This window comes from Lytechinus variegatus, chromosome 13 (genome assembly GCF_018143015.1).
Source record: "Lytechinus variegatus isolate NC3 chromosome 13, Lvar_3.0, whole genome shotgun sequence".
NCBI classification, from domain to species: Eukaryota; Metazoa; Echinodermata; class Echinoidea; order Temnopleuroida; family Toxopneustidae; genus Lytechinus; species Lytechinus variegatus.
This window is the reverse complement of record NC_054752.1, coordinates 3,983,788-3,999,578: the sequence shown is the minus strand read 5'-3', so window position 1 is coordinate 3,999,578 and position 15,791 is coordinate 3,983,788. Positions and strand designations below refer to the sequence as shown.

General features: G+C 38.2%; 1 protein-coding gene across 4 annotated transcripts in view; it reads left to right on the top strand.

Moving 5' to 3' along the window:
• Positions 1-13,337, top strand: part of LOC121426068 (ATP-dependent translocase ABCB1-like) — a 46,099-nt gene extending 32,762 nt beyond the window's left edge. For 2 of the 4 annotated variants that reach the window (XM_041622212.1, XM_041622215.1), the window contains exons 17-28: positions 530-694; positions 1,715-1,819; positions 2,609-2,686; positions 3,738-3,821; positions 4,226-4,432; positions 4,993-5,093; positions 6,815-6,955; positions 7,631-7,787; positions 8,272-8,469; positions 9,235-9,441; positions 9,984-10,130; positions 11,559-13,337. In XM_041622212.1, the coding sequence (XP_041478146.1) occupies positions 530-694; positions 1,715-1,819; positions 2,609-2,686; positions 3,738-3,821; positions 4,226-4,432; positions 4,993-5,093; positions 6,815-6,955; positions 7,631-7,787; positions 8,272-8,469; positions 9,235-9,441; positions 9,984-10,130; positions 11,559-11,759 (1,791 nt within the window). In that variant the 3' untranslated portion in view covers positions 11,760-13,337. The remainder of the gene's footprint in view (positions 1-529; positions 695-1,714; positions 1,820-2,608; positions 2,687-3,737; positions 3,822-4,225; positions 4,433-4,992; positions 5,094-6,814; positions 6,956-7,630; positions 7,788-8,271; positions 8,470-9,234; positions 9,442-9,983; positions 10,131-11,558) is intronic. The other 2 variants (XM_041622214.1, XM_041622213.1) reach the window with 2 other exon arrangements.
• Positions 13,338-15,791: the final 2,454 nt, after the last annotated feature.

Below are 15,791 nucleotides of genomic sequence, written 5' to 3'. Positions count from 1 at the left end.
GGATGGGTTGGTGGATGGATGGATGGATGGGTGGGTGGGTGGATAGATGGATTGGTGGGTGGGTGGATGGATGGATGGGTGGGTGGGCGGTTAGGCTGATGGTTGGGTGGGTGGATGGATGGATTGATGGTTGGTTGGGTGGTTGGATGGTCGGTCGGTCGGTCGATGGAAAAAAGAGGTAGGGACTCTCAAAGGAAGGAATGGGGTGGGGGTGCCTACATGTACCTCGGCCTGCGATCTCGGCTCACGTGCATCATACTACATGTATATAGAGTACTTACGACTTGTGCGCATGTGATGACAGATACATTGTGGGTATGAAGAGTGAATTACAGTTGCTAAAGAGGTGTTTGGACCCGAGAATACAAATCTTCAACAGCATACACAAAGCCAGGGCAGGAGAAGTGAATCTCAAGTGCGAGAAATCATGAAAATTGCCTTTTTGGGGGGTCAGAGACCTGCAGAAAAGGGTAATGTCTCTGGGATACTAACACATTTCTTGTCATACATGTACATTGCCTCTGTGTAGGAAGAGGAAGATTATGAGAAGGAGCTCGAGAAGCACTTTAGTATGATGCGAGTTTGGAAGCTGAACACCCCTGAATGTTGCTTCATCTTCCTCGGTTGTATTGGTGCTGCAATCAACGGGGGTGTCCAACCGGGATTCGCCGTGGTCTTCAGTAAGATTCTAGGGGTAAGAGCCACTTCCTCCTCCTATCTGTATCTGCGATGGGCAGTTTTATAAAATAAACTTCTTGTACGTCTGACCCCCATTTTACTCCATTTTTGTATCTCTTTGTGAGTAGTCATCATCTGAGTGCAGTAAGTAATTTTATACAGTCTAAAACGAAAATAGAGACCAATGATTTAAGGAAGGGGATCGGACGTACCTATTTTATGAAACTGCTCCTCTATATTTTCTCTTTTATCGTTTTTATCATCCCTCCTCTTCTCATTTTTGTCCTACATTTGTGTTTTCTCTTTCTTGTTCACCCTTCTCTTCCATCTTCTCTTCTCTTTTATTTCTGTTTATCCTGAATTCCCCTCCCACTCTCTCCTCCCAATCCTCAAAATGAATTATTCCTCTTTACCTTCTGCCTTTTTCTTCATCTTTTCATCCTCCCTCTTCCTCCTCTGCCTCATTCCCCCCTTCTGTCCTCATCTTCCATTCTTCCTCTTCCCTGACCTAAGCCCTCATCTTTTTTTCACCCTCTCTCTCTCTCCTCCCCTTTCTTTCCACCCCCTTCCTTCTTCCCCTCCCTCCTTTACCATTGTTGGGCATTGTGGTCTAGTGGTTCTGACACTCTCCTTTCCAACAGAGGGTCATGGATTCAAATCCTAGCCATGGGGTGGGTTTCTTCAGCAAGAAATTTATCCACACTGTGCTGCACTCGATCCAGTTGAGGAAAATAGGTACCCGGCAGGGTCAATTCCTTGCATGTTCTGAGCGCCAGTGATGGAAACTCGAGCTAATGCCGGGGTAACAATAGCAAACGCTTTGTATCCTTGGGCAAAAAGCGCTATATAAATGCAGCTGTTACTATTATTATCATTATTATCCTCCTCCATTCTTCCTCATCATCCTATCCCATCCCCTTCCCCGTATCAATTTCTCTTCTCCTCTACCACTTCTTCCTTTCACCTGCCCTCTCCTCATCCTATATTATTACCTTCAGTTCCATTCATTTCATTTTATTCTGTTATTTCATTTCAGGCTTACAGTATCCAAGACCGAGCTGCCTTGTTTGATGAAGTGACCATATACTGTATTCTCTTTGCTGTCCTTGGCGTTGCTGCATTACTAGCTAGTATCATTCAGGTGAGATGTAGAGCCAGGGTCGGTGCTGGGGAGGGGGGGGGGTGGCAAGAAGGGGGTGGAGGGAAAGAGAGGAGAGGGAGGGGGGGGTAAGAAAGGGTATGAAGAGGGATGAGGTCATGTAACAACATAGAAATACAAGGATAACAAGTATGACATGGTCTGTAGAATGGTCATTGCAACAACTTGTTGATGTAATACTGATTGATCAAAAAGGTTTTGATCTGATTTTTTTTTATTCTATAAAATAAAATTTTCCTTGAGTCATCTCACCAGTTAAAGGAGAAGTTCACCCTGAAAAAAGTTAATAGTAAAAATAGCATGAAAAATAAAGAAATATTGATGAGGGCTCGAGACAAATGCATCAAAGAATAAAACGATTATAAGAATTTTTTCTCAGAAAATTGAAAATAGTTATTACTGTCACTTCAGTATGTCTATAGACAAATCATTTCACACCCATTCTTAAAAGAAAACAAAAATGATTTATCATGAACCATTAAAAGAAAAAATTTTATAATGTCACAAATCCCAAATTTAAAATTCTTATTACTTTTTTCATCTTTGATAGATTTTCCTCAACCCTTCACCAATATTTTTTATCTTTTTTTTTCTGCTACTTTTACAACAAACTCTTCATCAGGGTGAACGTCTCCTTGAAGTTCTACCTACATATTTTGCATTAATATTGATTGATATTTCCGTTGATATGGATAACCATTTTCCTTTGCTGAGGTTCATAAGTTTGGTTTTGCATGACATGTTTTTTTTTCTTCTTTTTTTTCTTTGTAGGGTATTGGATTTGCCAAATCTGGAGGTGAACTTACTCTGAGGCTTCGCAGCATGATGTTTAGAGCTCTACTCAGACAGGTGAGCTTGGAAGAAGATCTCTTCCTACTCTTCCTCATCATCATCATCACCATCATCATCATCCCCATCCTCACAATAATGAACCTATTGCATGCAATGTCATCATCGTCTTGGCATTGTAATCACCACTAATTCCACAATCATCAACATCCTCACAATCATCGACAGCCTAATCATCATTAACCCTAAATAGACTGGGCTATTTCGACGCCTAAAAAGACCGTGGGCTGATTCAGCCCCCCCCCCCCCCTTATGATCTCGGCCATTAATCAGGCGATCGCGACGAAAATTGGCTCACGGGTTACCCATGGCATTATCTACAAAACTATAACATCAAATTCGGCAAAAAATCTCATGTCTCATTAATTATGCTAATTTATGCGTAAAATCATAAGTTTGCTCTAATTGATAAAATGATGCCCCTGAAATGCTAATTTTTGTTTCACATACTCTAGATAGGCATCTGATCAAATTGATTTTAAAAAAATGTCAAAATCAAATTTATTTTCTTATGTATTCTATTGTTTTCTAAATTTCTTATGTATTTCTTTGTTTTTCGACTTTTTGTTTTTATTGTTTTTTTCAATGGAAATTGTCAGGGACTTTATTTTGACCATAAACAAGATAAACTTAATTGATTTTAAGCAGTAAAAGGAAAAATAAGGAAACATTTATGAATTTTGGCTAAGAACACTATTTGCATTGGATTTGTACACAAATTCACGCTTTTGAGTAATCTTGGGTCGCATGCACTTACGAAATGTTGCGTAATTTTGGAACCGCGTACCCGGGGGTCACAACATTGGTCTCAAAAGTTGCGCGAGACTTGAAAGTAAAAAGTCAGCGAGCGATGCGGTCAAAAAATTTCGCGCAGCGGATTTATCGCGAAAAATGTCCTTTTAGGGTTAAATGTCACCATTTTCATCATCGTTCTCATTATCATAATCATCTTCATCATCATTATCATGTCACCATTTGAATGTCCTTTTCATTTTCTGAAATATCTTATAAATTCTTATTTGTTTTCATAATTTACAATTTTCTTTTATAGAACGTTGCCTTCTTCGATGACAAGAGGAATGGAACGGGTGCATTGACAACCAAATTGGCCACAGATGTCTCTCTCATTCAAGGAGTAAGTACATACCTGCCAACCATTAACATTTCATCAGATTCTTAAAGATTTTTTTGTTCAAAATAGCAAAATAAAAGCAAAACTCAGATTTCTAATGTATGACCAGTATTTTTTGGTGTATAATTCCCCCAAATATGATTGTGTCTTTGTTTCAGTAAGATTTTTTTATTTTGAAAAGTTGACATCTACATGACTGTATGCATGAGCATGAAGGTTTGACCAGCCATATCTTTGCCTGGGAGAAGAAATCAAATTTTAAAATGCAGATATTATTAACTCAATATCTCACTTAGTTCCTTTTGTCAAAACAGAATACAGTGTGTACATGTGTTTTTGTGTCAAACTGGGGATTTTAACATGGTAAGAGTTAAGATATTAGAATATTTCTTTCTGATTTTTAATAGGTTACTGGTTTACGACTTGGCATGCTTTTTGAGGTGTTCTGCAACATCGGCGTCGGCATCGTCATCTCGTTCGTTTACAGCTGGCAGATTGCGTGCCTCCTTCTCTTCGCCTTTCTGCCGATCCTGTCACTGGCTGGAATGATTGGCTGGAAGATCTTCCAAGGGAACTCCATCGGTAGTGCCGGTAGCCAGGCTGAAGTTGGCAAGGTAAGGGCTAATTCTTGGCTTAGGGTAGCCAGGCTGAGGTTGGCAAGGTAAGTGATAGTCTGTGGCTTAGGGTAATTCCATGGATACTGCCAGTATCAGGATAATCTTCTACGTACCATATTGCCATTGGTTACAGCCAATAGCCAGGCTGAGGTTGGCAAGGTAAGGGATAATTCTTGGCTTAGAGTAGGTAGGCTGAGGATGGCAAGGTACTGATCTGTGGCTTAGGGGAATACCGTGGGTACATCCAGTATCAGGATAATCTATTACGTGGCGTAGCATCATCGGTTACACACAGTAGCCAGGCTGAAGTAGGCAAGGTAAGGGATAGTCTGTGCTGCTGTTCTTTGGCAAAAGGAAGCAAGTTCTACAAAAGTACCATTTGTTGAAGATGAGCAATATGTGTTCGTCATTTACATAGGCATCAATGCAATTTAACAGCGTAGTTTCTTCAATATCTTTCCATGGAATGATCAGTTCTTCCCCAAATTTGCTTGAACGTGCAACATACAAATCTTTAATATGTAAAGTTACTATTCTTTATTTTTCTTGTTTTCAAGCTCGTCTCCGAGTGTATTGAGAATATACGAACTGTCCAGTCACTGAATCGAGGGCAAACCTTCCATGAGAAGTACTGTGAACTTCAGAAGACCCCTTACAAGTAAGTCAACACGATTCATACTTTCTAACTAATGAACTTACATAGTTCAAGAGCCAAGTCTAAATCCTTCCTACATAAATCAACTTTGGTCTTGACCTTTGATTTTAAAAAATCAAATTGTTAGTACAGTATTTGTAATTAGAATGATCAATCAAGTATGTCACTGAAATTTCTTCACAATGGGACAGAAAAATTATTAAGTTTACAACATTTTAAGTCCTGTGTGTTTTCACAAAGGACTGGTTTGCAATAAAGGGCATCAATGGCATCACTTGTTATTCTGCTAGTTTCCATTTGTTGAATTATTGTAATTGCAAATTGTGCAAAAATTACTCCCCCTTTTCGAGTGAGGCGTGTGATCAACATCTGCTATCTGACAAGTCACTTTTTGTAGTTTTTATTGTCTGATAAGCACCTGCGAAGCAGAGTGAGACTATAGGCGCCGCTTTTCCGACGGCGACGGCGGCGGCGGCGTCAACATCAAATCTTAACCTGAGGTTAAGTTTTTGAAATGACATCATAACTTAGAAAGTATATGGACCTAGTTCATGAAACTTGGCCATAAGGTTAATCAAGTATTACTGAACATCCTATTAAAGTTTCATGTCACATGACCAAGGTCAAAGGTCATTTAGGGTCAATGAACTTAGACCATGTTGGAGGAATCAACATTGAAATCTTAACCTGAGGTTAAGTTTTTGAAATGTCATCATAACTTAGAAAACATATGGACCTAGTTCATGAAACTTGGACATAAGGTTAATCAAGTATCACTGAACATCCTGCATGAGTTTCACGTCACATGACCAAGGTCAAAGGTCATTTAGGGTCAATGAACTTTGGCCGAATTGGGGATATCTGTTGAATTCCCATCATAACTTTGAAAGTTTATGGATCTGATTCATGAAACTTGAACATAATAGTAATCAAGCATCACTGAATATTTTGTGCAAGTTTCAGGTCTCATGATTAAGGTCAAAGGTCATTTAGGGTCAATGAACTTTGGCCAAATCGAGGGTATCTGTTGAATTACCATCATAACTTTGAAAGTTTATTAGTCTAGTTCATTAAACTTGGACATATGAGTAATCAAATATCACTGAACATCCTGTGCGCATTTCAGGTCACATGACCAAGGTCAAAGGTCAATGAACTTTGGCCGAAGTGGGTGTATCAGTTGAATTACCATCAAAACTTTGAAAGTTTATGGATCTGATTCATGAAACTTGTACATAAGAGTAATCAAGTATCACTGAACATCCTGTTCGAGTTTCAGGTCACATGATCAAGGTCAAAGGTCATGTAAGGTCAATGAACTTTGGCCATGTTGGGGTTTTTTGTTGAATAACCATCATATCTCTGTAAGTTTATTGGTCTAGTTCATAAAAAGTGGACATAAGAGTAACCATGTATCACTGAACATCTTGTGCGAGTTAGAGTAGTATTCAAAGTCAGCACTGCTGCTATATTGAACCGCGTGATGCAGGTGAGACGGCCAGAGGCATTCCACTTGTTGGCTGATAAGCACTGGTGCCAACTGTTACTTAGTTTTACTTTAATAAAACGTACCCTCCGAAATCATGATATGGCTCTTGGGAGGAGTGAATTTATACATTGGTAAAAGTGTGTTGCCCTGAATACTATCAAATATGAATAAGTGCATTGACGAACATACTACATGTATCAAGTACCAAATTGTATGAACCAATTCTTTTCTATAGACAAGGTATCAAGGGAGCTTTTGCAGCCGGTCTAGCTTTTGGCTTCTCTCAGGCCACCATCTTCTTTGCCTACTCGGCTACCTTCCGCCTTGGTGCCTACCTCGTTGAGACCGGAGAGCTTTCGTTCACTGATGTATTCCTGTAAGTACCTTCTCACAGTAAATTGCCAGTCGGTTTACGGTGTATGCCCCCTCTGTTTACTTAACTAGTAAATTGTCTTGCTTGGTGTAATTCACAAGCTCGCCTTCTAACCATGTGGTCTATTTTGGTTTAGCCCATTAAACATTTTATCTGTCTGATTTTCATTTAGGTCATAACCATTTCGTCTAACACCACTCTGTATGGTTAGATAAATTGTTTATGATTCTAGTTTTCTTTTGAGAAAGTGAAAAATAATAAGTACATGTAGATGAAGTGGAAATTGGACTAAGTCTGGTGCAGATGATAGGAATTAAGCCAATTGGGTTTAGCTGATGAGAAGCAAACATGGGGGAAATCATGTTTAATAAAAAGAAAGGATACATATAAGCAAATTTTATTACTTTCATCAAAGCTAGATGAAAAAAAATGAGTTTTGAGCATTTGAAAAGTTTCATGCTGTCTATGGCAATGTTTCAAAGTGACATCCATAATTCCATTAAAAAAAGTCATATTTTTTCTCCCAACTTAAGGTGCAGTTTGTCCCCTTCTTAATCCAAAGTTGGCATAGAAAATAGACTTGATGAGAGTAAACCAAAATATTTTATCACACCTCTTGTCAAATGTCTGTTATCATGATACCAATGACTCTTTCTCTCTCCAACCAACTCGCTCTAGGTCATTCTCTGCCCTGATGTTTGGTGCCTTTGGGCTAGGTCGGGCTGCAGGATCTGTACCAGATTTCTCCAAGGCTAAAGTGGCTACGGGAGAACTCTTCTATCTGGTGGACCGTAAGCCGGAAATTGATACTTTCAGCGATGAGGGAGAAAAGCCGGTACGAGTCTCTTCTATCAGGGTTCCCAGTCTATCGGGGAAATCAGAAATTATTTTACTTTTTTCCAGTAAGGGAAAAAATCAGGGAATCGATAAAAAATAATTTAAATCAGGGGAAAATGTCTAAAATGAGGTAAAATCTGGGAATTTTGATCAGACCAAAAGTTGAAAGCATGGTAGTCATATTTTGTTGCATGTCAAAACAACATCCATTGAATTATGTTTATGGTGGTACTAATTAGTTTTACATTATTGTTTTTTTTTTGCTGAAAATATCTGTAATTCACTGCAACAACTTAGAAAACCTGGAATGAGTTTAAATAATTATCAGGGAATTTTTAAACTTCATCAGGGAAATATCAGGGAATTTTGTTTTCTTGGAATGCTGGAAACCCTGTATATGGCTATGTCTCGCACATGATGATATCATATACATGGATGAGAACAGGCCCACTGCATGCATTCCATATTATGTCTCATTACAGGCAAGCTACAGCGGATCGATCAGCCTCAATAACGTCCGGTTCCGCTACCCTACCCGTCCCGATGTCCCTGTCCTGAGGGGGCTTTCCGTCTCGGTGAACCCTGGGGAAACCCTGGCCCTGGTTGGCAGCAGCGGGTGCGGGAAGAGTACCACCATACAGCTAGTTGAGAGGTTCTATGATCCTCTCTCAGGATCTCTGGTGAGCTATATTTCGCTTTTTTGCATTTCATGCATCCACCTTCCGTAGATGTTTCTGAGCTGTCCGGGTTGTCTGTCCATCCGTCTCGTTTTTGTGCTTGCTTTAGCTCAAGAACTATTCAACAGAATAACATGATTTTGGATCATGTGCAGTATACTTATGGGAGTGACAATGAACTACTAGTAATTCGTTTTTGTGGTAAGGAGGTCAAGGGGTCCAGATCCCAGAGGTTATTATGCACCTCAAAATGCACTGTTTGCATTGAAATGAAAGTGGGGGGTGTTTTGGTATGGCCATGATTTCATTGAGGCTTTATTTGTGTAGAAGTTGTGGTACATGTAGTAGTAGGGTATCTTTCACTTGTCCTGTCTGTTCGTTTCTGGTGGCATGAAATTATTAAAATTGTTGAGAATAAGATGGTCTCAAAGATTTTTGCAATATAGGTGATGATGATGTTGATGGCAATGATTATGACGGTGACGCAGATGATGATGATGATGATCATCATCATGATCAAGATTATCAATGATGATGATTAGGATGGTGATGGCAATATAGATGATGATGATGGCAGTTATTATGACAATGGTGATGATAATGTTGGGTTCTTGTGATGATTATAATGATGATCATGGTATACATTAGAGTGTGTCATCATGACATTTTATTTGAAGTAATTATCAATTTTTAACCACATAATATTTTCTGCCTCTATGTCTTACATTATGTGCCTTTTCTTGTGAATATTTTTTTTTATTTTCCCAGATGTTTGACTCTCACGAATCCTCGCTGCTCAACACCCGATGGCAGCGTGCCCAGGTCGGTCTGGTGTCCCAAGAACCCATTCTCTTTGACCTGTCCATCGCAGAGAACATCAAGTATGGCGACAACTCGCGTGAAGTCTCCATGGAAGAGTGCATCGAGGCGGCCAAGAAGTCTAACATCCATGACTTTGTGGATTCGCTCCCCATGGTATGTGTGTAATTGATCTTGTATAACTTTGGGTCAGAAAAAAGAACAAACAGCAACATAACCCCCAGAAGGTTTCTCTTTTAAGAAATACTACCAACTGAAATTTTACCATTCTGACCAAAACCTCTGTTGATGTTAGCCTACCTGAAAATTAAACAGAGTTTTTGTGGGTTTTCAACTTTTGCCATGCTTGGCCACATATGTTGACTGTATCATGGCACATTCAATTGTAATACTAAGTACCGTACATTTCGTCCCCACCATTAACAGAAATTTCAAACCAACTTTGGATCTTACTGCACACAGCTAAATGTTAGTAGGTATGTCATTGGACCAGTTTCATAAAAACTTACAACTATTGTACATTTACCCAATATTGTAACTTCCATAGAAACCTTAATTGTAATTGGGTGCTGAGCCCTGTTACCATGATAATTACCGCGAAGTTACCGTACACTATTTATGTGAAACAGGCCTGTACATGTATTAAATGGACCATTTTATATTCACTTCTCTTTGCTTTCCCTCCTCCCAATTAACAGAAATACGACACCAACGTTGGCTCGAAGGGCACCCAGCTCTCTGGGGGTCAGAAGCAGAGGATTGCCATAGCGAGGGCGCTGGTCAGGAACCCCAAGGTCCTGCTGCTGGACGAAGCTACGTCGGCCTTGGACACTGAGAGCGAAAGGGTAAGTGACCATTGAAACAGTTTTTCACATCGAAATCCAATTGACTTTAGTCCTGCAATCCATCCCGGAATACTTACAGATCTGTGAGCCCTTTTATGTCTATTATTCAAAATTCTCATATTCTTTTTATTTGTTTCCCCCCCCAAAAAAAAAAATATACATAAACGTAATGGCCTGTATTCTCAAAGAGATTTCAAGTGTATCATAGTTAATGCAGATTTCTTGTATTACCATGCTTCCCTTTTAGTGCCGTTTGCCAAAAGTGCACATTTGATTGGAGTTTTCTTTGTATATGTTGTCATATCAGGGAGGGGAGCTTAAGAGAACACCCTTCCTAGTACGACTATCACAACAACTACATCAACAATACAATACAGAAAAGAGACGAAAATAGAGACAAAATTTGTAAAGTTACCTTAACACTTCTGTTTCATATGCAAAAGCGCCCCCATGCGCTGACAAATATCGCACATGTACATGACAATGTCATGAAATAAGCAAAATTTATGTACGGAAATCTGCATTGTCCATTGTTTTGTACCATGGTACGATTGATGCCTCTTGAGAAAACAGGCCAAACGATTGCTGTTGATATGTAAGAAATCAAACTTTAATAATAGATATATGAAGAAAAGAAAGAAAACAAGCAAGTGAACAAGGACCAAAGATCTTTCTTAGGTGATACCTCTTTGTTACAACAAGACATGATGATAACATTGATTATTACATGTACCTGAATGAAGCATTCTGGAGACAAGATTTAAATGGCTGTTCTGTCAGTCTGATTGATTAACTTCACACAAAATATGTCACAATGGCCTTGCCAGGGTTCAGCTGAATGATCAGGGACCATGATATTCGTACACATCTCCTGCGCAAATTTGTCATTTTCCTGTAGCACCTATGTAGTAAATTATCGGTCCATAACCATGTTCCCATTTCATCAAATCCAAGCGCAAGGCTTTTTTTTGTCAAGTGTATGTGCGTGCCGTGCTTGATGGCTTGCCTGCGCTGTGCACACTTAATGTCACTCAACTCTGGCAATATGATCCTTACAAGGTCCTTAGTTCCTCCTCTTCCACTTCTTTCGTTACCCCCAAAGTCTCCAAAACCTGGGGGAGGGGGGGGGAGATCATTTGTTCACTTATCCTCCAAGTTATGGAATAGCCTCCCTGAAAACATTAAACAGTGCTTGACCTCTGAAACTTTAAAACAATACCTTAAAACATTTTTCGTCAATTCTTAATTTCCTTTATAATCTCCTTAAAAGCGCCTGAGCACTCTACAGAGTGGATTTGGCACGATATAAGTCTAATTATTGTTATTATTTATTATTATTATTTATTGTTATTATCATTACTTCGTGAAATACATATGGTATCTCTCTCGAAGCCAGTGAATGTTACATAAATATTTCTTGGTTTGCAGGTTGTCCAAGATGCCTTGGACGAAGCCAAGAAGGGCCGGACGTGCATCACCATCGCCCATCGTCTCTCCACCATCCACAACGCCGAGAAGATTGCCGTCATCCGGGAGGGGAAGCTGGCAGAGTTTGGCAAGCACGAGGAGCTGATGGCTATGAAGATGCAGTACTATTCGCTCTACACGGCCCAGTCTCTGCAGCAGTGAGCCCCACACTTTGCTTGGCAAGAAGAAACAAGTTTGTTTGGGGAATTATCACCAGGGCTCTGTAACACAAAGGTTTGCGATGAATCGTAATATGAGAGAATCGCATAGATTGGTTCCCAGTGACTATTTTAAACAGAGTGCGCGTGCACCAATGATCTTGATTGGTCATCGGTATTTAGCGATCGATTGCAAACCTTTGTGTTACGGAGCCCTGATCTACCTGCCATTTGGTCTTTCCCCACTTAGTGTAATCCTGAACCATCTGGTTATTGAGATCGGTGTAGACCAACTGAAAATTAACCAAATCATCTGATTTGCTTGATTGCCTCTTGGCCTACATCCACTTTGTCTACTTACCATTTGATCTCATTCTACCTGGTCCAATCCTGGCCACGATATGCTGGTAGACAAGGCGTTTTCTCTGTATTTAATCTACCCTTGGTCATGTACATGTAGATGAAAAACTAGTGTTTAAAGATGTGTATGAAATGGTATAGAGTAGATAACATTTCTTCATGTACATTTATATATTAACACTTTTTCACATATAAGTTATCACACAGTACTTACTAGTTATCATTTGTACTCTTGTGTATTATCTCTGTCCCTGTTAATCACTATTACTCTGTAGGCTGACTTTTGTAGTGGTTCTATGACATATTTTGCATAGATATTTGTAAAAAATATATATATATATATTTAATTTTCTTACGGGCGAAGCACTGCTGCACTTCAAAACCTCTGAACATACTGAATATGGTTAACCCATGAATTAAGTCAAGTGCAGCAAGGGAATTTGGACCAATTTTCAAAAACTTTAAAAGGATACTGAAACTTTGAACAATGTGTTTTCTCAACTACTCACTTACAGGTAACCAGCTACATGTTGAGAATATATGTATTAAATACAAAAAAAAAACATTCCTGATACTAAGATGGGATGAAGTATGAGTGATCTTGCTTTATTAGCGAGTAACATGTTTATAAATGAATGAATGTGGACTTGCTTTTTTTCACATCCATAAAGGGATGATATGTCCAGCTGATTGTTATGTATTTATTCAACTAGAAGTCTATGAATTGAAAAACCAAGCTCACATCCATTCAAAACCATAAAACCAAATGCCTCTACCTCTTCATATTAGCATGTTTTTAAGTCAAATATTCACATTGTATGTACTTTAGTCTAAAGACTGTATATTTGTCCATATTACACTTATATTTTTATATCCGCAAATATTTATCAATGTGTGCCAACTTTATAAGCTGCAAATGGTTGTCAGCTTCACGAAGGAAGTAGGAATGCACATATATTTTCTCTATCCTTCATGTATTTGTACATTTTTTGTTGGTTATACACATATTCATATTTCTGGCTTGCTCATCAAGGGTTGCATTTGTTTCTAAAAGTTGTGACTGATTCAGACTGTGCTATAAGTTGTGGTTGATTTTAATCTGTATCATAGTTGCACTTGCGTCAAAACCGATCTCAGAGTTGCTATTGTTTTGAAATGGGCTCACAGTTGCGATTGATTCGAACCAGTATCGTGACTTTCCTGAGCTGAATCCTATTGTGCATATTCTATGTGCAAACAGAATTTTCCTCGACAATCAAAACCAAAATTATATTATGGCACCTCGTTTCATCTAAATACTGCACTTGGTTTAATGGAATTTTCACCTTTTTTGTATGCAATATCTGTGAGGCTTGATAAAGAAATATTTATTTATACAATAATAACATTGCGATGCTCAGAGGCTAGTACCAATAGGCTAATTGGTATGTTGTTTACTTTAAGTTCTTTTTTGTTTGTGATGATGTATTCCATGAATATTAAGTATTTTACTTGTTAGCAGTGCTTTCATTTTGTTGTTTGAATTTTGGTGTTTTAAACTAATACCCTGGCCACAATGACCTCTGAAGTCTTTACTGTATATACATGTAATTCCAATAGATTTTTTTTAAACAATGATCATCCAATTCTAGTAGTAGCTAATGGGTTGATCCATTCATTACTTTATGCACTTATTTTAATAGACTTTAATTCAGGGACTATCCGGTTCCAGTAAGCAATGTGCTGAAACATTTCTATCCATTTTTATTCACAAATCTATTAGCTGCAGTGTTTGTATCTTGTCTAAATTTGGCTGACTAGTAAGACCTGAAACTGGCTGACTACTGTAATTCATCATCTCCTTTGTTTGCTTTTCCCCATTGACAATTTCAACAGATGGCATTTGTTCTTGTGTTCACATTTCCCCGCAATGCATGAGTTTTGTTGGCATGCGGTAGCTATAGCTATTTTATTTTCAAAGACTACCTAGAGAATAATTTTATTGGTATCCCATCGCAATTTTCTCCACTTGATTTTGTGATCGCTACATGTACACAAAATTTCATTCATGTAGCAAGTTTTGACAAAGAAGTATTAAGAGCATAGTTGAAAGCTTTTCTCTAATAATCACAAATGCTAATCATTATTTGAAAAGTACAATTGTTCCCAACCACCCATATCCCAGGTTGTACTTGTTCACAATGATTTTGTTCTTTCAATGTGTAATATACACTTTATTTCTTTCATATATCATTCATGATATCATCACCTTGTCTCGTTCACTCTAGCTTCATTTCTTTCAGTGCCTTGTGACTCGTTAAAATTTGTGTTTGAATTAGATGTGCATGTGGCCTTACCTATCGAAATCACAAATTATGATTATTGTCACCGACACCTTTTAGAACTTTACATGTATGTTGTAACTTCATGTTTGCAGGGAGAAAGCCTAAAGTCATTCATCCGCATAGGTACCTCTGCGTAAGTCTAACCTTTTGTGACCACATTAATCTTTTTAACTTTGGAATGATGATATAAATAAAATACATGTATATTAGCATTTTCTGGTCTGAAGTAATGCCTCGACAGAGTAGTTTTATTGCTTCTCTGTCCTAATTACAGTGACTTGTGATATTAGATGTGTTCTCAAGTTTGATAACAATCCATTTGTATCTGTACAGATAAGCAAGAATAAGCATAATTTCCATGAAACTCTTGGGGTCGAATGCAGTTATTGGTAGATGCAATGAATCATTTAGCTATTTATAACTGTTGATTTGGGTTTTAAGGCACTCATCATTCATATATGAATATACACCTAGATAAAGTAAAATTCTCCTTTATATGATTTCATCATGTTATGACATCATGGTGAATTATTTCTTTGATAATATTCATATAATGGTTTCACTCGCAAGGCTTGCACAGAAAGAGCCTTAAAAGCAGGCCTTCTCAACCATCAAAGCACTGTATACCTTGATAATTGATTACCAGTGTCCCGTAGCACAAAAGTTAGCGATTAGTCATACACTTGATTTTCGCGATTAATTGTACATTGCATTGAATGCAATCAATCGTAAAAAAAGAATCTTGTACAGTGATTGCTAAGCTTTCTGTTACAAGCCCCAGTATGCAAATAGAAGAACGAACCATCTCTAGGTCGAATTGAGTTAAGCATGATATATGTACTGTAATATCGTTTCCTGTACATGAGCCATCTTTTGTGTAATTAATGCTCAGGAATTCCTCTCGAAGGTGCCAGAAATGAATAAGAAACTATGTCACAAAATACTTCTGTGACAAAATTAATTTTTCTTTTATTGATTTGCTTATAAAGGGAACTGCCATGGACTTGTTAGATTCATATGCGCAACTTGTTCAGATGTAGAATGGTTTAAAGGTAGCACTATTTAAGATTGTCAGGATATTCATTCATTCCATACTTAAATGTACCTGAGCTGCACCAAAGATACTAGAATGAGAGTCTTTCACATAGAAATATTTATTTTTCGTCAGAACAGACTTAAATTTGTTTTATTCTTTTGTTCAAGCCAAAACATAACGTTCATGGTGTTTGCTCTGCAAGGCCAGTCGGTTAGATGTGTTTGGAATGCTTGAAATCCCTTCTTTATAATCTGTATTTACATGTTAGTGAATATCCATGTCTAGGGAGTGCTAATGAAAGTCATATTGAACTTAA